The 27,822-nt window shown below is 38.1% G+C and overlaps 2 protein-coding genes across 16 annotated transcripts in view; one reads left to right on the top strand and one right to left on the bottom strand.

The window, feature by feature from the left end:
* The window catches only part of IRAG1 (inositol 1,4,5-triphosphate receptor associated 1), a 98,374-nt gene extending 91,329 nt beyond the window's left edge, over positions 1–7,045 (bottom strand). For 8 of the 15 annotated variants that reach the window (XM_069016716.1, XM_069016733.1, XM_069016735.1 and 5 more), the window contains exons 1-5: positions 5,178–5,292; positions 4,999–5,091; positions 2,963–3,044; positions 2,474–2,590; positions 1,487–1,607 (exon numbers count right to left, since the gene is read on the bottom strand). The gene's annotated coding sequence lies outside the window, so the exon portion shown is untranslated. Of the gene's footprint in view, positions 1–1,486; positions 1,608–2,473; positions 2,591–2,677; positions 2,784–2,962; positions 3,045–4,998; positions 5,092–5,177; positions 5,305–7,024 lie in introns of those variants that run through there. The other 7 variants (XM_069016719.1, XM_069016722.1, XM_069016720.1 and 4 more) reach the window with 7 other exon arrangements.
* Positions 7,046–7,439: 394 nt separating this feature from the next.
* On the top strand, positions 7,440–27,769 carry CTR9 (CTR9 homolog, Paf1/RNA polymerase II complex component). The gene is made up of 25 exons (XM_069016714.1): positions 7,440–7,563; positions 9,397–9,495; positions 10,238–10,477; positions 10,847–10,964; positions 11,550–11,639; positions 12,924–13,072; positions 15,369–15,476; positions 15,990–16,097; positions 16,220–16,456; positions 17,181–17,270; positions 17,378–17,506; positions 17,611–17,794; positions 18,380–18,468; positions 18,734–18,919; positions 19,100–19,187; positions 19,418–19,566; positions 21,596–21,712; positions 21,878–22,023; positions 23,421–23,492; positions 24,299–24,434; positions 24,857–25,003; positions 25,453–25,610; positions 25,922–26,018; positions 26,338–26,450; positions 26,685–27,769. The coding sequence occupies exons 1-25, from the start codon at positions 7,519–7,521 to the stop codon at positions 27,094–27,096; spliced, it is 3,507 nt and encodes a 1,168-aa protein (XP_068872815.1). The 5' UTR covers positions 7,440–7,518; the 3' UTR covers positions 27,097–27,769.
* The last annotated feature ends 53 nt before the right edge of the window (positions 27,770–27,822 follow it).

Genomic DNA, 27,822 nt, shown 5'->3' with positions numbered 1-27,822 from the left:
ATTGTATTCCTTAGGTACAGCTACTGCACAAAATACACAGATAAATTAAGAAAGAGACCTGTTTCTTTAAGATTATATTAGAAAACACAATGACCCTTGGCACTGTTAAAAAGTGACTCAATATTAGAAGAACATCTGAGTAAAAATGGATGAATCTGGTTTGTTGCTTGAATTGTATTATATTTGATTAACACAAAGGAATTATGCCTAAACAATGATTAGTTATTAACTAGTTAAAGGTGTTTCTCTTAGAAGTTTTGTGTTTCCAGCAAATTATGAATTACCATACGTGCACCCTGAAATTACGAAATAATCTGCTAAGGTGCAAAGGAGAGCCCAGTGAGATAACAAGAAGGAGTCAAGTGTGAAAGCTGTACCTCTCTTCATTTGAATGGTCTGATCTGTATGCATGTATAGTCACTTGACTGGTATAAATAAACTTTTACTCATACTTGCAGAGGCAACATAGTCTTGAGAGTTTCTTTACTGACTTCTGAACCAACAGAATTCTTGACTGAGTTCCAGCAGTAGCTCTCTTAGTGCTAAATGTGCAAGCCAGCAAAAACACGACTTTACATCGCAGGCTGAGCTTGCAGCTAGGAATGGTTTTATTTATAAACATCCTGAAGCATGGATGGCAGCTCCAGCAGCAAGGGCTACAAGGCACTAACAGTACCTGACTGCTTTGGCAAATGAAATCAGCTCAGAACTCCAGGCACACGTCCGTATGCACCTTACTGAGAGACAATGATTTCCTTCCTTACATTATTCCATCTTACTCACTTTGGAGATGGTAGATATTGTTCTATTAAGCACAAATCCCAGAATTTCCAGGCAGTTCAAAGACAGCATTTCTAGTGTAGTAGCTTGCTACTGCTGTGCCTAGATTCCATTAACCACATGGATCAAGAATACTAAAGCCAACATCTCCCAGTATAACCACCATGACTTATCAGGGAATAGCAGTTCTAGAAGATGCTGTGAGAAGGGGAAAGGAATCCCTGAAAACCCACAGCTGTACATTTTTTTCTTTAAGTGTGGTTACCTGCTTCTGGGAAGATGCATTTAACAGGTTCTCAGTTAAATTACTTTTAAATTAATACTTCTTGCTGCTCACACACCACCATTATCCCCTTGCCACATGGCTTTAGACGTTGAGCAAGAATATCTACGCAGAGCAATACCTGGAAATAGGCTCCAAATGATCTAGTGACCATTCCTCAGAGTACCTCTTCCCTTGCCACATGGCTTTAGAAGTTGAGCAAGAACATCTACCCCAAGCAACATGTGGAAATAGGTTCCAAATGATCTAGTGAAACATTCTTTAGAGTACCTCCTTGCATCTTAAAATAACTTTTGCTTCTGGCTGATAACATTTCCTGGTTCTCTTCCAATGTGAGGCCTTAATTCAAGAAGATTGCCAGGCTTCTGCTTAGTCCAGAATCAATGGCTCTACTTGCACAGATCAAGTTAATTGCAAACTCACGTGTTGATAGGAGATACGAAAACAGGCTTCAAGCATGGCATCCATCCACATCACTTCTCAAATCACTGAACAAAATGTCCCTGGCCTCCCAAGCAAAATGTGGATATAAACACATCAGGCGCTAGGCAGAAACACAAAACAGACATTTCTTAAATTAATAGCTAGATACACAGTGTGCTATTACACTGGAGTTTTAAAGTAATCTGATTAATGTTTTTCATCCACAATGTAAGATGATAAAAAATAGTTTTGCATTATTAGCAAGATGCATGTTAAGACATGACATAGAATCATTGGCATAAAGGCCAAGTTTTAAAAGTGCACATTTTCTTCCTAGGATGAAATAAATTATATATAATATTCCTACTTTACAACTTGTAATTAGATCCAGTAGAATATTAGTTTCCATCTCGAGGGGGAAAGAAATTATAATTACTCTTTTTCTCTCCCATATAAAGATTTAGTGTCTTTTCCCCTGGATCAGAAGTTATTAGTGTGTCCAAGAAAAATTAATGACTTCTATCTGAAAAGTAAGAAATGTTAATGAAACACTGGGGACGAGCAAAATTAAAAGTAAACACACTGATGAGAACATAAAGTAAACCTTAATAAAGTCCCAGCATCTCTGATAATTAATGCTGTGGTTATGAGTAAATATTAGTCAAGCTATAGCTATGTATTCCAGCAGTGCTTCCAATAAGGTAAAGGGAAACATCCATGAAATCTCAGTTCATGAGTAGGTAAATAGATAGAAGAGTTAGGTTACTTACAGTTTATTATTTTAAATGTATACAAAATATACTGACCAATTAAAAAAAAAATCTTAAAAGGTTGGGGAGTAAGTTTTTAATAATTTTAAGGGTTTACTCAAAAAAACTATTAAAAAGACAGGTGGGGCCTCCTGTTTACACCTTAAACTTTACCTATTCAGAACATCTACACAGGCAGGAAATCCAAAGCATTAATGAATTAAAATATAAATCCTACCCATCCAGGATGGTGGCAACATCCAGGACATTCATCCTTGTGCTCACGCAGACTTGGGTTTTTGCTCTCCATGTTTTCAGGAATGTTAGAAATAGGCTTTATATTTCCAGCAGATTTCTGATTGATGCAAAACAGATTCATATCAACTTTACTGGTTTTTATCTAGATCAGTGAATATTTGCATTCATAGGCTATTGAACAGACCATTCCAATCTCATCTGGCAGGATAGAGCTCTGCCCAAAAAAAGTAAGGATGTTGATCTGTTTAAACATTGTCCCTTTCAGTGCTTAAATGAAAGTAGAAAGAGTTCTGTAAGAGAAAAAAAATAAAGGAGACATAGAAAAAACTAAATTACCAGATAAAGTATTTTGGATGTTAAATACATGAAAATCAGGGTTTTTTTCTATTTAATTCCTATGCATGGAAGTCAGTATATAGTTTATATTATAAATCACATTAATGAAAAGGATGTTAGAACAACCAGTCACCTCCAGGAAACAGAGAAAGATTTGTTGACATATTCCCAAAAGCTTTCTTCATCTTCAGGCTGGTTCTCAGGCTTCATCCTTCCTGAGAATCAGCACAAGTGTTCTCTGTTATTTTTGGAACTGACTTCTGCACTCAAGTCCTTGCTTCTATAATGTATTTTCCCTTCCTTAAGCTTTCTGTTAAAAACTTGGGTTTTAGAGAGCATGCACAGATTTCAGAATGCAAAGAATTGTTTTAATAGGGATATAACACAAAGAACATCTATTTTAAGTAAGATGAAGTTCCTCCCCTACTTTCTAACATTTTCAAAAGTACCATTATACTATAAGAAGACACTGATTTCTACATTTATTCTGTAGTCTTTTCTTTCCATTTTCAGTACAAAAGTAACATTTTATTGAATTGGGAAAGTATTTTATTCTAAGCATTTTATGAAAAACAACAGTCATTATCAAATGCCAACATTTTATGGCCAAGTACCTGTCAAAAAACCCTCAACATTTCCGGTATGCTAATTTTATCAAAAAGACTAGAGGATGATGAAGACACGAGATCTCAATGTTCTTGGGTTAGCTACTAGTATTTCCATTGAAGCATTAATATAATTTAATGTGTTAGAAATGTACTGTTCATTTCAAAGAACGTGGTATCAGAACTCAAAAGTCCTCTTGGAAGAAAGCTTTGGCATGGAATTATCAGTGTAGTCTCCACCCCAAACTTTTGTTCCGTTTCAGTTTTCCTCTGATCAAGTGTGAGCTTTTGTAAACCAAGTATTTCTAAAAGAGAGAGGATACAGAATGGCAAAAATCCTGAAGTCATCATAAGTAAATTAATAAAAAAATAATATCTCTCTCTAGGTGTAACTCTGTTTAAAGTCTTAAAGACACTAAATTTTCTGAGCAAACATTCTATACTAAAAATCAGTGATACCTTCGTTCTTTACATTTCAGCACTGCAATGTCATCTGATACCTCTACAGCCTTTTGTGTAATCCTCACTTGTCCTACTAATTGCTGACATGCATTTTGAACCTGTAATGCTGATGCATAATCCCTAAAAACAGCCTTCACCAGGAAGAGAAAGGCAAGGGGGAGAAAAATTGGCCTTTGCCCAGTAACTCTTTGTATATGTGATGCTTATCATTGAAATAAAATCTATGATTGAACAACTCAGTGTTTATCAATCACATCTTCATGGGACAAGTAACACGTTTGACATGTTGGAAAACACTAAGCCACAGATAAAAAGATGACTCAATAGGAAAATGCAAAGCTATAACCAGAGAAAATACTGAACTCCAGAGTGTGAGCCCAAATCCTCTGTAAACAGTACGCTGGATAGTGACTGTGAATAGGAATCATCCTTGTGCTTGCCAGAAGGTGGCAATAATGATACTGTACTTGCACGGACAGCTTTATATTTAGAAAGTTGAGGAGGATTTAAGCATTAAGAAAACTAACTCCATAGAATTGCAGTGGTACTGCTAACTTTTTATGGCACTATTCATTTCCCTCTAGCCCCACAGGGGACAGAACAAAAGTCTCCTGCACCTTACAGCTGCCTCTCTAGGGTTTTCTAAACCCACGACTGGACTGTTTCTCTGATTAATTTTTTTAAACCACACTTTTATACCTACTAAATGCACTACAGAGGTGGTAGATGCCTATCTGTGCAAAACCTAACAAAAACCAAACAATTCTGTAGATTTAGGTGACCATCTAACTCAGGAGAACATAATTATATTTATCACATAAAATAAGGGAAGCACAATCATTTGAAGAAACATGAACAAAAAGCAGTACCAAAAGTTCCTAATCCTTTTATCCAGCATAAAAGTTTCAGCTTTTCATAGCTATACAAAATATTTCTTGGTCTGCCAAAACACAACACCTTCCAGTGAAACATTAACATAAATTAGAGGAATCATCCATTCTTACAGCTCTGGTTTGTTACACTTCATACTGTTTTGTAGGAAAAGAAAACCCATAACATTGCTCAAAATCCATTTAATATGGCCTACTTCAGCATTCCTTACCAGCAGGACAGAACATCCTAACTCCTTAAAGTAACAAGTTTGAGATACACAGCTAACACAGTAGCCTCTGGAACCAGCACAATATTAAACTACCTAATAGGAAAATTTACACTCATTAAACCCATTTTTAGCACTTTTTAAACTAACCAGCCCAGCAGTTTACTAAACCTGCTTACTACCTTTTCAACATACACATGTTGTGCCAGGGCCTAGAGTACATCAATGAGTTCTGATGGTACTGGCCAGCCTCCCCCCTCCAGTGCATTCTACCACTACCCTACCTACAGCCAAAGTTTTTCTCCTAAAAATCAAATATAAAGATATTTTGCTACTAAAATATCCTGCTCTGACCACTCAGCTGTTTCCAATTGGGGCTTGTTTATTTAAGGACATGCACCTGAAGCATAAATGGTAATTTACTTGTAAAGAGTAGTGGTCAGGTAGGTAGAGGTCTTTTTTTATTATGTTATTAAAGTAGCTTTGTTAAGCTCAATTTTCATTCCTGGAAAAGGCTTATTATTCCATGTGGTAATGAAGTTTTCAGAGATTGTTTTTTACTGTATATAACATATACGATAAGTGAAAGTTCAATTTGCTGTATCTTTATTCATGTAAGTATTTCTTGTTTAACAAGATCTTCTTAACAATCCAAGCTTAAAAGTAGTAATTTAAATTTACACAGTAATAAAATCCAGTGAAATAAAAAGAAAAGACAGCAGGATAAAACAAGCCTCTTCTCTTGAAATGTCCCTAAGCACTCATAAAGTGAAAATAAAATCTCTTTTCACTAGAACAATAATTTACATACTAAAGAGATTTTATATAGCCAATAGTGACTCATTGTTATGAGTGTATATGGGGGGAAAAAAGGAGTCTTCCTGCTCTAAACAATATAAAAGCCAATAGTATAGTAATAAAATTTTAAGCTATTTAAAATGTGTGTAGCAGGTTTGTACCAGGAAGAAAGAATTGTTTTCCCTCTTTAACTTTGTCTTAATATTCTTAAGGTCTGGCCCTATAAAATCTTTCATTAAAACTAGTTTTCTGTCCATGAGGAAATCTAGTTTTCTACAGACACTGGTGAACAAATACCTCAGGAATAGGCTGCCTTTTTCAGTCCAAATAGCTTTGGCATTAACTAAAATATCTAAAAAAGTGGTTTATTTCTGAAAAATCAGCCTATAAATCAGAAAATTAGGCTTAGGAACTCTATTAATTAGCACCTGGCTTTGCATAACATTGGTTCTGGCATGTTTTTAATGAAAAAAATGCATTCTCCCTCCTATAAATTTCAACATCACTGTGCTTTCCTGCCATGTTTCTCTACAAAAGGTATTTATGGAACAACTCTACTCAAAGAATAGGAGAAATATTTGTTACAATGCACTGGAGCAGGTAACTCAGTTCTGAATAATTACTGCATAAATAAAAATCTGAAGTTCACATTCAAAATGTTAAATAATTAAACATCCTACTTACTCTGGCTTCACAAAACAGGCAACACTCCAAGTCATCTAGTCATTACCACTATAATGACACCAACCTCCCGTGTCATTATAACACTAGAATAATGCTATAGTAATTCATACTTATTTTAAAAATAAAATTAACTAATTTAATGCCTTATAGTTGTGACTATCAATTAATTCAAAATTGTGTATTCTGTGGGTGATGGCTATAGGACAAAATCATGTTTGCTTTAGGATTTATTAGGCTGTGTAAATAATGTCACAGGTTTGGTGTTTTTTTTAATCATCTCAGTAGAAACATGACAGATCTTTTAGTCCTCTTTTTTCCCTTGGTACAACTGCAAAAATGACCTAGGTGCGTCATAGGTTACTGTGCTTGCTGTGTTTGATCCAAATATGCTATGTGTCTGCCATCATAATTGGAAAAACACAATTTAGGAGCCCAGTTGTGTAATTCCTTTTTTACTTTGCATCTCCGTGTGGCTGAATCCCTCACACAGCACACAGACCAGGCTCCAATGTTATCAGATTCAGTATTTGTCATTAAAAACACTCACCTAACTGGAAAACAGCTGGCCCGGCTCTGGCTGAAAAATTATAAATACGCATCAACAGTATTACACCAGCTGAGCTAGTCGTGTAACATTAATTTGGATTTACACATTGGTTTCCCTCAAGTATGGGGAAAATCCGCACGTTTTAACGCATTTATTTGGAAATCTTTTGATGATTTTGAGATGTCGTGAGGAGAGGCGCCACCTGAGGGAGTCGTGCTCCAAAGACGAGGGAGCACCCAGGCAAATCTACTGCGCACACACAAACACTCAGCGTTGCCTTTTGGTGTTCTAGAGATGTATACGGGCGTACTCCCGCGGGTAGCTGCGTGATGTGTGTCGGAACAAGGGCGCCCTGCCCTCACACCGCCCCGGGGGCGGGCCCGGCCCGCTCCGCCCCGTTCCCGAGCACGTCCGGGTCGGGCGCTGCCGTGAGGGGAAGTGCGCGCGGCGGCCCCGGCCCGGCGAGTGGCGGGTCCGGCAGCGCTGTCGCCAGGATGTCGCGGGGCTCCATCGAGATCCCGCTCCGGGACACCGACGAGGCGAGTCGGGCGCGGGGAGGCGGCGGGGAGGGGCAGGGAGGGCGATCCGTGCCGGGGCGCGGGCGGTCGCTGCTGCCGCCCGTGGTTGTGCCCCGGGCTCGGGGCGCGAGTGTCGCTCCCAGCCCCCGTGCCGGGGTCACAGGTGCGTGTCCGGCCACATTCTCGCCGTACTTTGGTGTGTCAGGGTTTTTTCGTGTCCCTCAAGCAGCGCATAGACACAGGCAGGGCAGCGGACCCGCTCTGTAAAGTTATTTCACCGTGGGTCTAGGAACTTACTTAACTTTCCTTTATTTAAGGTACACTGTCACAAGCCGAGGTTAGAAAGATTCAGGAGAAGCATCTGGAAATTTGCAGCGTTTAACAAAGTTTGACGTTAAATCATTTCGTAGCAGATACTAAATTAATAGCGTAGCTGAGTAAGGTGTTGAAATACACTGCTTACACGTTGAAGAATATTCTCTGTGATCATCCGTATCCCTACTCTTATATATACACACACATATCGTACATATATGCATGCATGTATACATATATACCTGTACCCACAGGCATTCATGTATGCACAAATATATATAGGGAAACAAATTTCTATATGGCTGCCATTGAGTTCTTAAGTCTCACAAAATTACTGTATGTTATTCTATGGAGTTTACATGTTCAAGGGCTTTTTCTTCTGTGACAAATTTCTGTGCTAGGTGTCAGCATGAATAGTGATCTTGGTGCTGCTGTTCAGGCTAGGACTACTTGGATCCCAAAGTTTTGAATTAATCACTAAAGAACGCTATAAAATACCTCTCCTCTCTCCCCTGCCCTTTTTTTACTCCCATGTTTATTTGCTGTGTTGATAATATCTATTTCTCATTAATAACTATTTTAGTTGGTAGATGAGGGCCATTATCTGTCAAAGAGGAGGTACTGTGCAAGACAAACTCAAAACTAAAATGAGCAATAGCTAAGCAGAAATATTTTTGCTGGTACTCTAAAGTTTTGCATAGTCAAAACTATAAGCCTTTATAAACTGGATTGCTCTAACTCAGCCTATAGAGGAGTCCCAGCATTGGTAATCAGGGTATGACAGCTGCGCCTCTTTCTTGCTGTAAAATTAACTTGTAACGCTGGTGACTAATTATTAAAGGCAGCATGACTGAGTAAGGTGAACTAACAAGCAGTTAAATTGTGTTCCCAAATATCTCATCTGGGGACTACCTGTTCCTTTTTACTCATTTTATAATATCACAAGATTAGATCAACGTGGGAGAATAGTACTCACAAAACAATGCTTGAACAATGAAAAGTTGTTGATGTCATTTGCTGGTCATGTCTACAGCTGTGAATATTCAGAAATTTACCTGCTTCAATAGTCTCTTAATTTCCTAGGGCATAAAGATGACTTTCCAAAATTTCAGGACTCTTGAGATAAGTCTGAGGTATTGATTTTCTGACATCTGATGACTTGGAAGATTTTGACTCTAAACTAAATCTCTGTCTTAGCTGTAGGAAAATTTGTAGAAATTCAGCAGTGTGCAGTCAAGTTGATTATTAGCTGATTCTGAGTGTGAAGTCCATAGTGAAAGAAGTTGAATTAGGATCTCTGCTTATTCTCCCTGTCTGGTATCCCAAACATTGGGTCGTCTTTTACTCTAAAGAGAGACTGTTGCTTTTGTGATGTACAGAATGCAATACATTATCTCTTCTTTCTTTGTCCATAACCTTGTTAAAACACAAGTAATTATTTATGTTTTGTGCTCTGACATGTCCAGCTTCCTTTGAGCTCAATGACAGACAATGTTTTTAATCCTTTGTGAAAAGATTATCTGTGTTGTTTGGTCCTAGGTTATCGAGCTTGACTTCGATCAGTTGCCCGAGGGTGATGAAGTTATAAGTATACTCAAACAGGAACACACCCAGCTGCACATATGGATTGCCCTAGCGGTCAGTATAGATACAAACTGTATATTTGAGTATTGTATTCACATAAATCATAATTTCTACTTCCTTATTCTTATGACCAGTGATAACTGAATTCTGAACAGGAACCTTATGGGGTCATGCAGTCATTGATGTTTCTGATTGGCATATGCATATTAGGATTTTAATTTCATCTCTTGTTCCTGAAACAATGCCTCTTGAGGCTTGCTTTCTAAGGTTATTTTCCCCTCAGTCCATAGTTTTCCTGGTTTGTGGCTTTGCTTACGTGCTTCATAAAAACGGAGGGGGCAGTATCTCTACTGTGGAAAGTACAGTTAAATTTCAGAAAGTCAAAGAAGTTCAGGTGAAGACCAGTGGATTCTTCACTTATAAATAGCTCAAAAACTTGTGTTTAAAGTGGTGAGGCACTGGCACAAGTTGTCTTTAGAAGATGTCACCCCTGGAAGTGTTCAAGGGCAGGTTGGATGGGCCTTTGAGCAACCTGGCCTGGTGGAAGGTGTCCCTGCCCATGGCAGGGGGGTTGGAATGAGATGATCTTCAAGGTCCCTTCCAACCCAGGTCATTCAATGATTCTAGGACAGAAAAATATTTGGCATTATCAGAATACCTTTCTCCAGCTATCCCTACATATATTTCTGATTTATCGCTACATCCTGGAGAAAGAGTTTGTGTGATATCTAAAGCACCAACTTGCTATGTTCTGTACTCACTGGGGTGGTGTCCACTAAAACTGTATGTTTTATAGCTGGAATACTACAAGCAAGGCAAAACAGAAGACTTTGTGAAGCTGCTGGAAGCTGCCCGCATCGATGGCAACCTGGACTACAGAGACCACGAGAAAGATCAGATGACATGTCTGGACACACTGGCAGCCTACTATGTACAGCAGGCTCGGAAGGAGAAGAACAAAGACAACAAGAAGGAGCTCATTACCCAGGCTACCCTGCTGTACACTATGGCTGACAAAATCATCATGTATGATCAGGTAAAACTGCTATCTGATCAAAAACCCATTTTTGTAAATTAGTTTTTGTAAAGAAAACAAGTATTGATTCACTAATGGGAAGACAGCAACTGCTCAGGCTTTAAAGTCACATGTAAGCAAAACTTGTATCTGAAATGTGTCTGCTGCCACCAGGAGTAATTATCTCTAGCTTGGCATGCTTGATAGAACTACTTCAGTCAACTTTGGAGGTTGGGAAGGAAGGATTGGTATTCTCTTGCTTGATAAATCTAAGAGAAATAATTTAATAATTTAATTCTAAAAAGCATTATAAGGCAGTTAATCTTCCATGAAGTCCAAACTTCCTATTTTGTAAAGATAAACGTATTGCAAATTCTTTTCCTTGTCTAGAATCACTTGTTGGGAAGAGCCTGCTTTTGTCTGCTTGAAGGTGATAAGATGGACCAAGCCGATGCACAATTCCACTTCGTGCTCAACCAGTCTCCAAATAATATTCCTGCCCTTCTTGGTATGAGTTTATGGATATTTGTAAAAACCTGGTCTCTGTGGTTGAGTTTGAGAATGAATTATGTGCTTAAGAGTGTGTGTGTAGAGAGAATGTGATCAAGACACACATGCCAGACTAATTCAAATTTGGAAAGTACACATAGGTGGAAGAGCTAGGAAAAGTGTAATGCTAATTGGCATCTTCTGAGGCCCATGGGCATATATTCAGTCCAGTTATTTATGCTTCCCTGATGATGGCAATGAAGCTGTACACTCTGTTAAGGGTGAAGTTACCACTAGTGAGGAGTTAACAGACTGTAACACTTGAAATTTAAGTTGTTCACTAGTCTTAGTAAGTGTCTTTCCTCTGGACCAGTAAGGAATTAAGTTTGTGCAGAAAAATATGAAAATGTAAATTTCATGTATTTTCATGTTTGCTTTTTTCGTATATTTGACATCATCAAAGGTAATAAAAGTTGTCGTTGATTGAATTTTCTGTTAGTTTTTAACTGTAGCTTTTGAAAATGGGCGCAGCACAAGTTTACCAAGTAATACTTGAGCTTCTGGTTTATAACTCTTTGGTTTTATTCCTGTTATGTTCTAATAGGTAAGGCATGCATTTCTTTTAACAAGAAGGATTATAGAGGAGCCCTTGCCTACTACAAGAAAGCACTGCGTACCAATCCAGGCTGCCCAGGTAAGACAGACAGTATCTGCTACTGGAAGTATTTGCTCTGCTTGCAAACTAACTCAGGTCTTCCTAATTCAAATTCAATGGGCATTTTTGTGGTCTATATCTATCAAAAGAACCCCAGCCCTCATTATAGGGGGATTTAGGCATTCATTGACTTGAAATATTTCTTAATTGTTAGAGAAGGAAGTTGTGTTTAGGAAAATACTGGGGTTTTTTCAAAGCATTAGCCTTTAAAAAGATACTGGAAAATGAGAATTTTGTGTGTAAGAGAAGTTAAAGTGGTATGGGGAGGGAGGGAACTGTTCAAGGCTCTTGCAGAATTTCTCTCTCTCTGAGCTCTTGGAATAAGGCTTCAGAAATGACGTAGCAATAATGAAACAAGACATAAAAAGTAGAATTCTGCCTATAGTGCACGACGTGAATGTTCCCGGTGTTGTATTATTTTCTCTATGCAAAAATCTTGGAAAGCAATTGCTAATGGCTGTAAAAGTGGTACATGGGATATAAATACATTAATTCCAGGTATTTACATTAGAATCATAAATACTTGGAAGTCTTATGAGAGATGTGATACACTTTGCCATAATCTTTCTGAAAAAAGGTTTATTGCAAAGTTGATGTATGTTCTAGGGTCTGCTTTACCGTAAGAATGAATGCTACAAAAGCCTTACTTTTCAACAAACATCTTTCCTTTGCTCCCTGCTTTTTTACAGACACAGATTTGAAACTGTTGTTTATAAATTCTCTGTACTCTTAGATCACGAGCACACCGAAAGGGCAATATGATATGAATTTTCTGTATTAGTCCATATGTACGTGGTCGTGGAAGTTGGAGGATGATAAACAGCATGTGAATCAGTTGATCATTTGAGGAGAAATGCCAGCTAACTTGTTTGTGCATCTGTGTTTTCTGAAGGCCTCTTAGTTTGGGCTGAACTTAACCTGCCTAAGAAATTTCCAACCCTTCCATCTGGCAATTTTTTAATGCTTTTCTCTATTGTTTTCTAATACATTCCCATAAAAGTAATTTTTTATTTGTTTGGCAGTGGAGTCTGTGGGAGATAGATCAGTGTTCTGGGGTTTATGAAGAAATAAAGTCTTACTAATACATTCACGTTCATTTTGTGGTCAGCCAAGCATGGGCTGCTGCCTTGAAAAACAGCAAATTGTTAAATGGCTTTAGAGGCTTTAAGAAACTATTAAAAATTCTGCTTTCACTCCAGGCTGGGAAAAAAAGGCATAAAGTTGAAACTTTGGGGTTCTGAATGGTGTCATGTTGTTCTCTAGCCGAGGTTCGACTGGGAATGGGCCACTGCTTTGTGAAACTGAACAAGCTGGAAAAAGCTCGCTTGGCCTTCAGCAGGGCTCTGGAGCTGAATTCCAAATGCGTCGGGGCCTTGGTTGGACTGGCTGTTCTGGAACTCAATAATAAGGAGGTGGGTCTGACTTAGCAAGAATCCATGCTCAGTTTACTTCCTTCTAGCTAAAAAAAGCTAAACTTTTATCCTTTCAAAGATAGTCTAGTTTTAAAATGGATAATAACTTTTATAGTTAAATAATTTTAAGTCTGTGCTACTATTGAATGATATTACAGATACGTGCTTGTGGTGTGAGCAGCACACTCTGAATTTCTTCTGTTGTTAAAAATACTCAATTCTGTTATTTACAGAGGAGTTAGGTACAGAAAAACAGTGCTAGGTTAACTATTTTACTTAAAATAATAAAAATCCATGGTGAGATATGTGAAGGAAGGTCAAGGTATAAGACACAGTCGCAGGAGGTTAGAACAAGTTTTTTAAAAGTTTAGGAGTTAAGAACAAGTTTTCAAACAAGTTTCAAAGTTATATTCAGGCATGCATGCTGCATGGTAAACCAAAGAGGAGGCAAGAAGAAATTTTAACTGGGCTGATAAAACTACAATTAAGTGGTGATCCACTTTTCTAGATGATGTATCACTAGAAAAATACATAAGAAAATATAGCTTAGTTGGGATCATAACTTCCTTAGCATGGATTAACCATCTCAGGTATTATCAGTGGAGGATGAGACCTTTAAGTGTTCAAAAATTAAATTTTTACATAATCGTATGTGGCCAAAATTTAGTGTGTTGCAATCTATAGTTCCCTAGAAAGATCTTTTGTTAGCACAGAATGTCTGAAAAATTCTTGGATTACTACTTCATGGGGACAAAAAAAATAACTGTTAAGACTTCCATGAAGAAACTAAAAAAAGTGGGCATAAGAGGTTTTTTTGTAAAACTACAGAGAGAGTCAAAAATACTCTAAAGTCAAATTTTAATAAATTCCACAGATGAGAAATTGATGGAATCTGGTATCTTCCTTTTTTTTTTCCTGAAGATCTTTTAGCTGAAGTCAAGGGATGAGCCCACGCACCTGAAGCTTCAAAAAGCTGTGATTGAAAGCTGAGCTGCTCAAAGATGTTTTGTGTTCTTTCTAAGAAATACATCATCTGTGCTTTACTTTAAACTGTTTTCACAGCTTTTATTTCCAAGTTAGGATAACATTGAAGAGTTGACACAGGGAGGGAAGAACACTGGGGAAAAGAGTCTCTCTGAGTATCAAACTAATTGGCATCTTTTCTGTGCTTAGATATTTCTAATGTTTCTTCCTCCTAGAAGATGTTATGATGTCAGATCAGGGTTGAGATCACACTGTACTTGCTGAGGTCTGTCTGATCTCTGGTTTTCTTTTATGAAAGCACTTAGGAGCTTTGGGACCTCTATCCCTCTACTGAATTTGGTTGAAGTTGGACATAAGACTCAGATTATTGGAGAACTTGGACAAATGCATAGTGTGATTATTAAAACACATTTACCTTTGAAAATTAAGGCAGGAATGATTCAGTATCTCCTAATCCAGGTATATTGTTATGCTAGGCCTGGAAAGATTGTACCTGTTCAAACAGAAGTTGGTTTTTTAGCTGCCTTCATGTTATGTTTTAACCTCTTGAAACCTAATCTGTCCAATAAGACAGCTTTCTGTTCATCATAATTACAAAGTAAAGCACAGATGTTAGATGGTTTCTAGATACCATTTTTGGTATTTCTGTTCAGAAATAAGTACAGATTAAGCTGGCATGCTTGTGATACAGGTCTCATGGGTGTCCTAAATAAAGAGCAATTATTTTATCAGTTCTGGATTGGAACTTGTAGGTAAGTCCCATTTTTACCCATGGGAAGCTTTCTTTAAAGTGTAAAGTTTCTTTACAAAAGAGTTAAGTTGGTGCAATGATGTTCTTACGTAAGCACTGCAAACTTCTATCATTTCTTTAAAATGAGATCTGAAGTTGTTGTTCAGAATTTGAACATGAAAATATCTTCATTCCACTGCTGAATGAATTGGGTAGAACATCATAACCTAAACCAAACAGGCGCTGGGGACACTGAACAATAGAAGGAACAGAAGGAAGGCCGTCAGGCTGTGAATATGACTTGGCAAAGGACATCAGGACTAAGTCTTTGGGGTTTTTTTGCTTTTTTTTTCCCTAGAAAGTCCTGCTCTGCTCTTTTCCATCCCTGTGTGGTAGCTTCATTTCCTATTTCCCGCCTGTATGCTGCAGGAAGAAGGCTGGTAGCTGAACTTAGTTTTTTCTGTGAGCTCAGTGTGGTGGTGTCAGAAATCCTGCAGGAGCCTAGACTGAAAAATGGTTTTGAAGATAGTAATAAGATACAGATATTGAGGTGTGGCTGATACCTGTCAATGTTTCATTTAGGCTGATTCCATCAAGAATGGTGTTCAACTCCTCTCTAGGGCTTACACAATTGATCCCAGTAATCCAATGGTGTTGAATCACTTGGCTAATCACTTCTTTTTCAAGAAGGTAAGAGATCTCTGAAATTTTACAGTTAAGTACTTGATAAATTCTGAACAGCAAGAATTCTGGTGTTAGATTCAAACTCATTTCATCAGGTGCCTAATATCTGTTAATCTAGATGGACAAGTGTGAGGTTTTTGGCCTGAATTTTGTATAAACCTTTCTCAAGAAAACCAAGAAAAGGTACACTTACTTCTTAACTCAAAGTCACCTTTGTGCCCTGAAGGATTTTTGAGTTTTTGATGTTTGGGATTTTTTTTTATGGTTGGTTGGTTAGTTTGGTTTGGGGCTTTTGTTTGTTTGTTTTTCCCTCTCCTCACTCTCCCATGCTTTAAAATATGAAATAGAGAAAAGAACAGTAACAGCTAAAACTAAATCTGTTGTTATTTAGTCAGTGCCGTGACTAAAGCTTTGTTATATTTTCCAGCTATCCATGTTTAAATCATAAATCACTTGACCATAATAAAGTGAAGAAGGAAGTTGATTTCATTTAACTTCCTTTTTTTTTTTTTTTTTCAGGACTATGGTAAAGTACAACACCTGGCTCTTCATGCTTTCCATAACACAGAAGTGGAAGCGATGCAGGCAGAGAGCTGTTACCAGCTGGCGAGGTCTTTTCATGTGCAGGTAGGGCAGTTTTTAAAAGTCCCCTTTGAGCTCACACTTTAAAAAAGTCTCTGTTATAAAAGGTCATGCAATCGTTGCCTTTAAAAACACTGACTGTTCTTCATTTAATTCCTTTTAATTAGGAAGATTATGATCAAGCTTTCCAGTATTATTACCAGGCCACTCAGTTTGCCTCATCTTCTTTCGTACTTCCATTTTTTGGATTGGGTCAAATGTACATTTATCGAGGGGACAAAGAGAATGCTTCACAATGCTTTGAAAAAGTTTTGAAAGCCTATCCTAACAATTATGAGACTATGAAAATCCTTGGATCTCTTTATGCAGCTTCAGAAGATCAGGAGAAACGGGATATTGCAAAGGTGAGTTTTCCTTCTGCCACCATCATGTGTTTACATGCAAGAGTAGAAATCAGACTTGAAATCAGACAGTTCCTTAAGTTAAAACCCAGGGTTAGGTGGCTGTAGATATGGAATATTTCATATGGGTTGTCATGAGGGATCTTCCTTTCTGTGAAGAGTCACAACTTTTGGACAGAGCTGAGACTATGCTGAGCTCTAGGTAAAGCATGTCCAGGAGTTTAGAGACGCTCCAGCCTCATGTCTCTATTTACTACATGAAAAGGGCAGAATTCTTCCCATATATATATAAAATTCTCTGAAGATGGGAAGTTAGCTCATGATTTCCTGAAGACAGCAAATCAGCTGGTGATTTTCAGAAAACACTTGTCTTGGCTTATCTGGAAGGACTGTAACGCTTTTTTAAAATGAAAGGTGTTATAAACCTAATGTTGGGTAAATAAATGCAAAGAATATTACACATCACTTCTCTAGTTTCTCATATTGGTGTACTAGTTTTTGCTTCTGAGACTGGAAGCAGGTTTTCTCTTCTACAGAAAAAGAGAATAATGAAGGAAGGAAATTAATGCAGATTTATTACTGTGTAAATGTTTAGGACATTTGCTTCTGCAGTATGGTGTATCTTTCTAGAGATAAGGTTAATGCCTTCACTCTTTCTTTTATTTCCATTTATTTAAGAAGGCTGTGTGCCTTTGAAGTGGCGTAATTATTTTCTGCTGTTTTTCAGGGGCATTTAAAGAAAGTCACAGAGCAGTATCCTGATGATGTAGAGGCATGGATTGAGCTAGCCCAAATTCTAGAGCAGACTGATATACAGGTATTATTAATACACACTTGGTGAATTATAAATGTGCTTTTCATAAGAGCATTTAGAGGTCATTCTCTTCTTTCTTTCATCCACTTTCTGTTTGTTTCTTTCCAAAGGGTGCTCTGTCAGCCTATGGAACAGCCACACGCATTCTGCAGGAGAAAGTACAGGCTGATGTCCCTCCAGAGATCCTGAATAATGTGGGTGCTCTGCACTTCAGGCTGGGAAACCTAGGAGAAGCAAAGGTATACAGTTACTCACAGTTTGAATGGAGTTTCTTGATCAAACAGAAGTTTCTCTTTGAGAATATTTTGGAGTGCTTCATTCCTCTTTTCTTTCTGTACTTCAGAAATACTTTTTGGCGTCGCTGGATCGTGCAAAAGCAGAGGCTGAGCACGATGAGCATTACTACAATGCCATCTCTGTGACAACATCCTACAACCTTGCCAGGCTCTATGAGGCCATGTGTGAATTTCATGAAGCGGAAAAGCTCTATAAGAACATTTTGAGAGAACATCCAAATTACGTTGATTGTAAGAAACATTTGGTGTTTCAGTTCCACAGTCGTCCTTACAATACCAACAATCTTCTGGTTGACAGTGTCTTCTGCTCTCCTTATGTCTGTCTTCCCTTGTTTTCACAGTAGTTTTGGGGCTGACCTGTGCTATTTGCCACAAGCTGCAGCACACATCATGCCCCAGCCTCATCTGTAGCCTTTTCCCTGCTTGTTTTCTGTTGTCACCTGCTGATACCTTCCCAAAGCTTGTGGAGATGGGGGAGCTGTCTAAAGTGGAGGGAGGAGAATTATGTAACTGATGGATCCTTATTTCTTTGTGGTTTTTCAGTTGTTCTTAACTTATGAAGCCAATTTAACACATCCACAATACTTTAACTATTCAAAACCTGCAGTTTTTGTATGGCCATTGTGGGTGCAAGTTTCTCTTCACATCATATTTCTCGTTGTGAATAGAATATGAAAGGTGTCTTAGTGTTTCCTGTCTTTAACTGGTCAAGGGAAAGATTGCTTTTGAAATTCATACATGGACAATATTTTCTTTGTTCAAGATGACTTTAACCAGTTCCCTGATTTTTATTTTATTTTCTATTTTTATTTTCAGGCTATTTGCGCTTGGGAGCTATGGCCAGGGATAAAGGGAATTTTTATGAGGCTTCTGACTGGTTTAAAGAAGCACTTCAAATAAACCAGGTTTGTAACCCCATAAGTGTTTAATATTAAAACACTAAATAGTAAGTTAACTTCAATTTCAATTTTCCTTTTTTTATATATTTATTTTGTTTGTTCACATAAACTAGGGAAAGAAGAGAGATCTGCCAGATCTACTCTCTGTGGTTTTTTTGTTTGGGGTTCTTTTGAATATGGAATTATATTTAAGAAGAGTAACATTTATACTTGGAAAAGTAACCTTGAAAAGGAGAAGTGCTTTTGTAACTTACAGTGAATTTTTATTTAGGACCATCCAGATGCTTGGTCTCTGATTGGCAATCTTCATTTGGCTAAACAAGAGTGGGGTCCAGGACAGAAGAAATTTGAAAGAATATTGAAGCAGCCCTCCACACAAAATGATACTTATTCCATGCTGGCTCTTGGCAATGTCTGGTTGCAGACTCTCCATCAACCCACAAGAGACAGAGAAAAGGTAATGGGCATCTCTCTGCCCTGTGTGTGGGTTTGTTTGTTTATTTTCTGTATGTTGTTAGCTATTCAGAGCCTCTTCTTCATATCTGTTTAGCATCTTCCAGTTCATAAAACCTCTGTGTAGATCTTTTAATACCCCACTGTAGAAGTGAGTGATGAATTGGGGCATTTCTCTCTGCAGGAGAAACGTCACCAAGACCGTGCATTAGCCATCTACAAGCAAGTCCTCAGAAATGACCCAAAGAATTTGTATGCTGCTAATGGCATAGGTGAATATTAGACTCTAGTTTTCCTTCAGAGGTGATCATATTCTTATGTTCCATGCTTTAATATAAAATTGTTTTTCAGGGCCTGAGCACTGTAGAGTGGAGCCCAGGCAATGGCAGCTGTGTCAGTTTTGGAGGGGGCACTTTATTGAGGCAGTATTGACTTTTCTGTGGTAGGAGTGCACAGTGCATGAACCTGGGAGCTCACATTGTACATGTTCCTCTCCCCTCAGGAGCTGTCTTGGCACATAAAGGATATTTCCGTGAAGCTCGTGATGTTTTTGCCCAAGTGAGAGAGGCAACAGCAGATATCAGTGATGTGTGGCTGAATTTGGCACATATCTACGTAGAGCAGAAGCAGTACATCAGTGCTGTGCAGATGGTAACATCTCCACAATGAACTACATCCTGCGTTGGTTTACATGACTTCTAGATGTTCCTCTGTTGTCAGAGCAGCTGGGAAAATTTCTGAGCAGTATTTTAACAAGTTCTAGGTCTATTTTTAATAAGCTCTTGGCTGTCAAGTCTAGATTTAATAACAGACTGACAAATATGTGTGAGGAGTGACAAAGCAACCTATCAACTTTTATACTTTATTTTGGTAGCAGGGTTAGAATTTTGGTTGTGGAATAAATTATTAGTCAGAGGGATTTCAGTCAGTGTAGTTACAGTATGTGATTTTACATTCAGATGTTTCCAAAGTAAGTAAATACAATTTGCTGCTGGGATTTTTTTTTTTTAATAGCAGCAGTTCATATTTTTGTTCTTGTAAATGATCACATGAATAACAACCAGAGCTGCTTAACAGCTGACTGGGCCATCATTTCACTCACCACAGTTAAAATCACAAAGTAATTCATGTTGGAAGAAATCTGTTGAGGTCAGCTAGTTTGACCTGACCTGCCCAAGCAAGTAAATGTTCAAGTGTCAACCTATTCTGAGTAAATTGACTCAATTAGCTGATCAAAAGCTTACAAATAAGCTTAAAAATACAGCATATGTTGAACAGGACAGAAACTAAGAACAAACTTGTGTCATTTGAGTCCTTACTGAGGCTCAAAAATGCTTCATTCAGAGCTATTCTGAAGCTTTTGTGATGCTTAATAAAGAAGTGTTACTGGGCCTTTCTTACATGATCAGGAGCTCAGTAGTCACTGTCCTCCAGTGAACTATTTGTTAGCAAGCTTTGGCAACACAATCACATTCACTCTGTTGTGCTTGAATGGGGTCTGTTGTTTTCTTAGCACTTTGTCTGTTTTTATTGACAAAAAGCCTAATGAAAATCTAATTTTAGCAATTGTTTAAGCAGTGAATTACAGTGGGGAAGTGGGTGTCACTTTCACCTATCCATTTGGGAGAAAAAATATTTCACTCATTTGCTGATTTATATAAGAAAAGATGTTATTAGAAATGTGTTTGTTTACTGAAGTGTTTTATTGTTCCCTGGGTTCTGCTATGCAGTCACAGTGTGATACATGATACTGGACTCAAAGGGAGACAAATTGAATTTACTAGCCCAGCTTACTGCAGCCACAATAATTATCCTACTGAGTTCTCTACCCTAAAGCATACAAATCTGAGGCAGGCCTGAGCTAAACACAAAACTCTGATGCTGAAGGTGAGTGAAAACTGGGTGCTCACAGCACAGTGAGATCCAAGAGTAGCAACCTCAGGTGTTACAGTTCAGGGCAGTTTTCTGTACTTGAGCTGGAAATAAAACTTACTTTGTATTCCTTGCTATTTTGGAGACTTAGGGTGAAGGATTCCTTGAGAAAAGTGTCGAACAGAAGGTGCTTGTTACTGAAAAAGATGAATTTGGTAACTTTTAAACCTTTAATTCTAGACCCACAAAACTTAAAGTAACAAGTCTCTTTAGAGAAACTAATACCCCTTTGCATGGCCAAGGTCCTCAGCTGGGTGGACAGAACAAATTTGATGTTGTTGTCATATGCGAAGTCCGGATTTTTTGTTTTAACTAATTACATCCGATATATGGAATTACTATATTAAATGTATTTCAATTGGTAAAACATCTTGTATGAATAAAGAAAATAGATCTTTTATTCCCCCTGTACTGTGGAGAATATTTGAGTGGTCTTAAAATGAGTCATGTTGGTTGGACTTTGTTGCAGTAGATGGTACTTTAAAAGGTATTCTTTTGTATTTAAGACCTACAGAGCCTTTTGGGCTGTAGCCAGTTTCTAGAAAAAAGCAGGTACTTGCTATGGAATATGAGAGTGTTCTGATCAATGAAAAGGAGGCACCCATGTAGCATAACACACTTCTTTAAAAAACAAAAGGCATATTAGCAGTCATGCTTTTTAGGAATTGAAACATTTGCTGGAGTTAGCTAACTGAAACAGCAAACCACTATCACCTCTTACTTTGATTTTTTTTTTCTTTTCTTTCAGTATGAGAACTGCCTCAGAAAGTTCTATAAGCATCAAAACACTGAAGTGTTGTTATATTTGGCCCGGGCACTGTTCAAATGTGGCAAATTGCAGGAATGCAAACAAACTTTGTTAAAGGTATGGATCTGGAACATCATGTATCACAGAATAAAATTACTGTTAAATTGGTTAATTTGTGTTTCTTTAAATTTGGTGGTCTGGGATTGAAATGACAGTGTTTATTCTCTGTATGTCATTTCTGTATCATGTTGTAGCTTCTTTTAAAAACACGTTTTTTTCCAGGCCAGGCATGTGGCTCCAAGCGATACAGTTCTCATGTTTAATGTGGCTTTAGTGCTGCAAAGACTTGCTACCTCTGTCCTGAAAGATGAAAAAAGCAATCTGAAGGAAGTGCTTAATGCTGTGAAAGAACTGGAGCTTGCCCACAGGTAAAGATCATTTATTTCTAATCATTGTAATCTATTTGGTTGTCCCCTTACAGTGTATTTGCAGTATTGAGCACAAATCTGATTAGTAGAGCAATCATCTCCTACAAAGCACTGTGTTACTCCAGAGTTTCTAGTAGAAAAACAAAAGATTGGGCCTGACAAAGCTCTGTGTTCAGACTTTGCTCCAGAGCCAGTTTTGTTTGACCAGGAGCCAATATGTGCTTCTCAAAGCGTTTCGTTATTGTGGTGACCAAGATGCTCTTCTTCCCAGAAATGCACAGTTGAAAAAATGTTGACAATTATTCTACAACTTGAATACTATTTTATGACTTCTTTCAAAACAATCTATGGGGCTTAAAAGCAAATCAGTTTATCTTACATAAGCATAATTAATGACTGGCAGTCCCTTAAAACTAATTTCGCCCTGCTTTTGGTAAGTAAAGCCCAAGTACTGTCACAGCTTAAGAACAGAAGCAGTTTCTTAAGTGCATTTGAGATATTTTAGTTCTGTTTAAAAAAACATAATATAAAGTTTTGTGCAGACACTAGTGTGATTAATCACCAGTGTGATTAATCCTTGAACAGAGCTTTCAGCCATTTATTCTGCTCCTAGGTATTGCTGGGGTAGCTGGTGCATGCTTTGTGCATTCTTAGCTCTGCTGTTATGTTGAGGATAGAAGTTCAAACTTATATTTAGTGAGAAGCTTGTTATTTATTGTCTTGAAGAAGTTGCATGAATTTATTTTTACCTATTAACTAAAACTTTTGGGAAAATACTCTCCATAGTCTAGACCTTGAGAGAGGAATTATTTTGTTCATATACACAAGAATTTGAGTCTAGCACGAAAACACTTCATTGGAAATGTGTCTGAGGGTATATGGGAAGAAACTGTGGCAATCTTGAAAGTTAGAAGTAATTGTCTTTTAAATGGGAGAAACTTTCCAAAGCACTGATCATCATAGCTTACTGATCTACCTGGAAGTTTGTTGTATTCACAAGGGCTGGTCCACTAGGTCAAGGAGGCTGCTCTGAAAGGATTTTTGAAAAACAAGTTTTCCTTCTTTCTCTTATGCTGAATTCAAGCATGTAATCTATGACAGATAAGAAATCAATCTGCTGGGGTCAGCAATGTACTTACTGGTAGGAGCCAGCAAATGAAATCTCAGAACTCTCTTTAGAATTTTTCCTTTCCAGAGTGGCTTTAGAATGTTTTAAATTTGGAGAACTGTGAATGCACTTTTTAACTGTTGTATTGAAAGGTGGTGGCACAGAGGAAACTGGTTGAGTTTTACAGGTTTGTAATTCAGTACTAAATGCTTTGTTTAAAGGCAAAATTGCAAAAAATACATAAGTAATGCCATATTTGCTTACTTGAGTTTCTTGTGATTTCCTCCAGGTACTTCAGTTACTTGAGTAAAGTAGGTGATAAGATGAGATTTGACTTGGCACTTGCTGCTACAGAAGCCAGGTAAAGAAAAACCCCCAGCTCACAAGCAAATCCTTCATTCAGATACTAAGTGGAATATTTTTGTCTTGTTATTTTGTATTAAAACTAGATTCAAAAATTTCAGCTGTCAGGTTGTTAGAACAGTAGAAATACAAGTGCAGGGTTACTCCCTATTACTGTTCCATTCTTTTCCTGTGTTTCACTTAGTGTGCATTCTTGTAAGATTTCCACAGCCCTGTACAAATACCATGTGTTGGCCATCCTGCCCTGTACATCTGAAATGGGTATCAGTGAAGCACTTTGTGCAGAGAAGAAAATTTCAATATTAAAAGAAATGTCATTTTGACATCAGCTAAGAGGGTGTTGAAAGCACCTTGCTCTAATGTTTCATGTGGCTTGGACACTTTATGCAACCTTAATTCTTACACAATTGGGTATTTTAAGCTTGAATTTTGCCTTACCTTTCTGATTAGGTTTGCTAGGGTGTTGTGATTAAATACAAGCTCTTATTAACCCTACTTCTGAACCTGTCCAAATTGGTTGGCACGATTCCTTTTATGTTCATGTGTGGGTTTTCTGTATGTGAATTGGCTGAATGTGAAGTGTGAAGCAATATGTTCTGAAATGATACATTGCAAGATAAATTAGCTTACTAAAAATGCATTAATTTACTCAAAAATCTCCACTGCTCCTCTCTGTGCTATTTCAAGTAGCTTTTTTTCAGTTTATTGGGCATATGAACGTGGTGTAGTGATGCAGGCCCTTTATAAAAGCATTTCTTTTTGTGTTTGTCACCTTGCCTTACCTGAGAACCTTGGATTTTGCAGGCAGTGCTCTGACTTACTGAGCCAGGCCCAGTATCACGTGGCTCGGGCACGCAAGCAGGATGAGGAGGAGAGGGAGCTGCGTGCAAAGCAGGAGCAGGAAAAGGAGCTGCTTCGCCAGAAACTGCTGAAAGAGCAGGTTTTATTCTACTAAATTCTGTTGATTGCATTTTATAAGTGTACTGACACACTGACAATATGTGTGCTCCTCCTGCTCTGGGGTGGTCCCTAGTAGCTGTTTTTCTTAGTCATAGTAAGTGCTAGCTGAAAATATTACAGCTAACAGGTGATACTCTTTCTTCCCCATAGCCTCAGAAATAGATTTTCAGCTGTATGATTAAATAAAATAGATGTGCCAGAAGTTTTGCCATCAGACTTTTACCTATTCTACTATGGGCTTGTGGAAAACTTTTTTTTTGCCATGTGCACCTTCTGCTGTGACACAGCGCATCAAAAAGCAATTTTCCAGTCTCCTGACAGCAAATAATTTCTGTGCCTGCTGTTATAATCATTGTGATGCTGCAAATACAATGGTAATGGTTGGCTTCCTTGGTGTTTCAGGAAGAGAAGCGCCTGAGAGAAAAAGAGGAGCAGAAGAAACTTCTGGAACAAAGAGCTCAATATGTGGAGAAGACCAAGAATATTCTGATGTTTACTGGTGAAGTAGAAGGATCAAAGGAGAAAAAACGTGGTGGTGGTGGAGGCAGGGTAGAACAGAATTTTTTAATCTCTTTTTTCTGTTTGTTTTTTTTCTTTCCTTTTAAACCTCCTTAATTTTTCCCTTTTGATATCTGGTCTCTTGCAGGAGCACAGGTTTTTAATTTCTAGCTCCTAGGCTCTACTGAGTAAAATTGCACAGTTTTAATACAGTTTTAAAATGTCAAAATTGGAAACTAATACTTAAAAGTTCTGAGCATGGTTGCATCACTAAAATGTGTTCAATTGTTAAAATAACAGAATATTAGCTTATTGTGTGCCAATCTGGAATCAGTTTCTAAATTATATCCATCTTGTGCCAACTTTGCCATAGTCTCTAGAAGGTCTGCATTGTCATCTCTTCCAAAACATGTTCAGTTAAATTTCTATTTTGAAGTGTTTCCTGGTAGTTTTGTGACTGGGATGTGAATAATATGTTGTGTTGTCTGTGTTTCTTACAGCGTTCCAAAAAAGGAGCAGGGGAGTTTGATGAGTTTGTCAATGATGACAGTGATGAAGATCTGCCCATCTCTAGAAAGAAAAAGAAGAGGAAGGGCAGTGGCAGTGAACAAGATGGGGAAGAAGAGGAGGGTGAGAGGAAGAAGAAGAAAAGGAGGAGGTAGCTGATACTTTAATTAATTAGTTATTAATTAATGTTCATTTAATATTAGTCCCTGAGCAATAGTAGGACTTTTAAGTAAATTCTCTGCAGTCTTTTGTAACAGTTTAAAAACAAACTCTTATCAAGAGGTCACATGATTATTTTTTACTTACACATTACACATTATAAAACTTAAACAACCACTCTGCAAAAGAAGTAGGAGTAACACTTGATGAACTGGACATTTCTTGAGACTGGTGTTTTTGTGTGTTTTAAGGCGTTTTTGCAGTATTGTGCTTTATGCCATATAAAATGTGTTTGTGTTCAAGACCCCAGAAGGCAGAAGAGGGGAGTGATGATGAAGAACACGAAAATGGCCCACGGCCTAAGAAGCGACGTCCACCCAAAGCAGAGAAGAAGAAGGCTGTAAGTTAAACCCTGAATAACTGCATCACTTTTTAAATATGCATTTGGAGTTCAGCATTACCCTGGTCAAGAGAGATTTATTAGTGTTGAAAATTACAGCAAAACCTCTTGGAGCCAACTGGCCCTAGAGCTTATTTTTATCCTTCTCCCCTGTTGCTATTGCTGCTTCAAGGATGAAAAGGATATTTCCAAAGCCATCTAGAATTAAGTGATAGTAAATGGAAAATTTTTTAAAAGCCTGTCTGGTTTTCTGAATGTGTTTCTACGTTTGGGCCGTGTGCCACATGAACAAGCAGCCCTTTGTTTTCCCCCTATACAGCCCAAACCAGAACGTCTGCCTCCTTCAATGAAAGGAAAGATCAAATCAAAAGCCATCATTTCATCAAGTGATGATTCTTCTGATGAGGACAAACTCAAAATTGCTGATGATGGGTAAGAACCTTAATTAACTTTGTATGAGGTTAGAGTTTCAATGCATGCCTTCAAGAGAAAATGCAGTGTTAATGAGATAACACAAAGATAATGAGAAGTCTTTCATTGTACTGACAACATCCCAGTGCAAATTAATTCCACTCATTCTTCTAACTCCAGCATTACCCAAATCCTGGTGTCTTGCTTTATTTTTAAGTTAAAGGAGCACCTTTTAATACCTTCTTTTCCCCACAGACACGCTCGAAATAGCAACAGTGACTCAGACGACGGGGAGCAGCAGCACAGCAAGCGCATTGTTTCTGATAGCGATTCTGATAACAGGAACAAGTCTGGCAGCGAGGCAGGCAGTCCCCGCAGGGGCAGTGCCCGCGCATCCGAGGAGGAGTCTGACAGCGACAGGTCCCCGAGGAAGAGGCGGCGCTCGGAGTCGGAGCAGTCCGACAATGAGTCGGTGCAGTCGGGGAGGAGTCGCGGCTCCGGCGGCTCCGAGAACGAATCGCGCCCGGCTTCGCGCAGCGCCGAGTCCGACAGAGACTCCGAGAGAGGCTCTGACCACGAGGGCTCTGCCAGAGCTTCTGGGAACGAGTCTGAACCAGAGGCATCCAATGATGAGGGCTCTGAAGGGGGCTCAGATGACAGCGATTAGAGCTGAGTTACAGCCCATCTTTTAAAAATGTTCGTGTAAATAGATCTCAGTTATAGGGGAAATAGAATTTTTATATTTGAAAACTGTGATTTAAAGAACCTTAATGTTTTAGTAAACTGTTGTGAGACCTTCTTGTGATTCTTTCTATTAGTTACTAATGGATGTTTCTCTAAGTTGGCTTACGGTGTATTTTTAATTTGAAACCACTGTAGGTACACAGAATCTCTGTCCTGTAGTCAGCACGCCGAGGACGGAATGCATGTTAAAAACTATGGAACATAAAATCTGCTTAGGTGGTTCAGTGTGGCTAAAACTGTGTTCTGTGATTATACATGCATAGATGGATCTTAAAATCCTACCAGATGGGACAAAGAGCTGTGGATATTTATCTTTTTCCTCACTTGGAGTAAAGGTCAGTAGGGAGGTTTTTCTTACTTTCTACTAAAGAATAAATGTGCCACGATGTAACTCTTTTATGTTTTCGAGAGTTTGTTCTTTTGCTTCTGTTTTTGTGTTAAATCAGTTGAAAAGATGCAGATCTTAGAGAAATTTTATAAACTAGTGATGCGGATGTAGGTGAAATATTTAAATTGGCTAGTGAAGACATTTGGGAGAACTCTGTATTACTTGAAAAGGTAAAGCTGCAAGTGTCACAATAAAATGTTCTTGCTTATTTGCTTGGAGTGATTTATTTTACTCCTTAAAAGGTACAAGCAGAATATCTGA

The sequence above is a fragment of the Aphelocoma coerulescens genome, chromosome 5, assembly GCF_041296385.1.
Source record: "Aphelocoma coerulescens isolate FSJ_1873_10779 chromosome 5, UR_Acoe_1.0, whole genome shotgun sequence".
Classification (NCBI taxonomy): Eukaryota; Metazoa; Chordata; class Aves; order Passeriformes; family Corvidae; genus Aphelocoma; species Aphelocoma coerulescens.
Note: the sequence above shows the minus strand (reverse complement) of the source record. Positions and strands in the feature narration are given on the sequence as shown.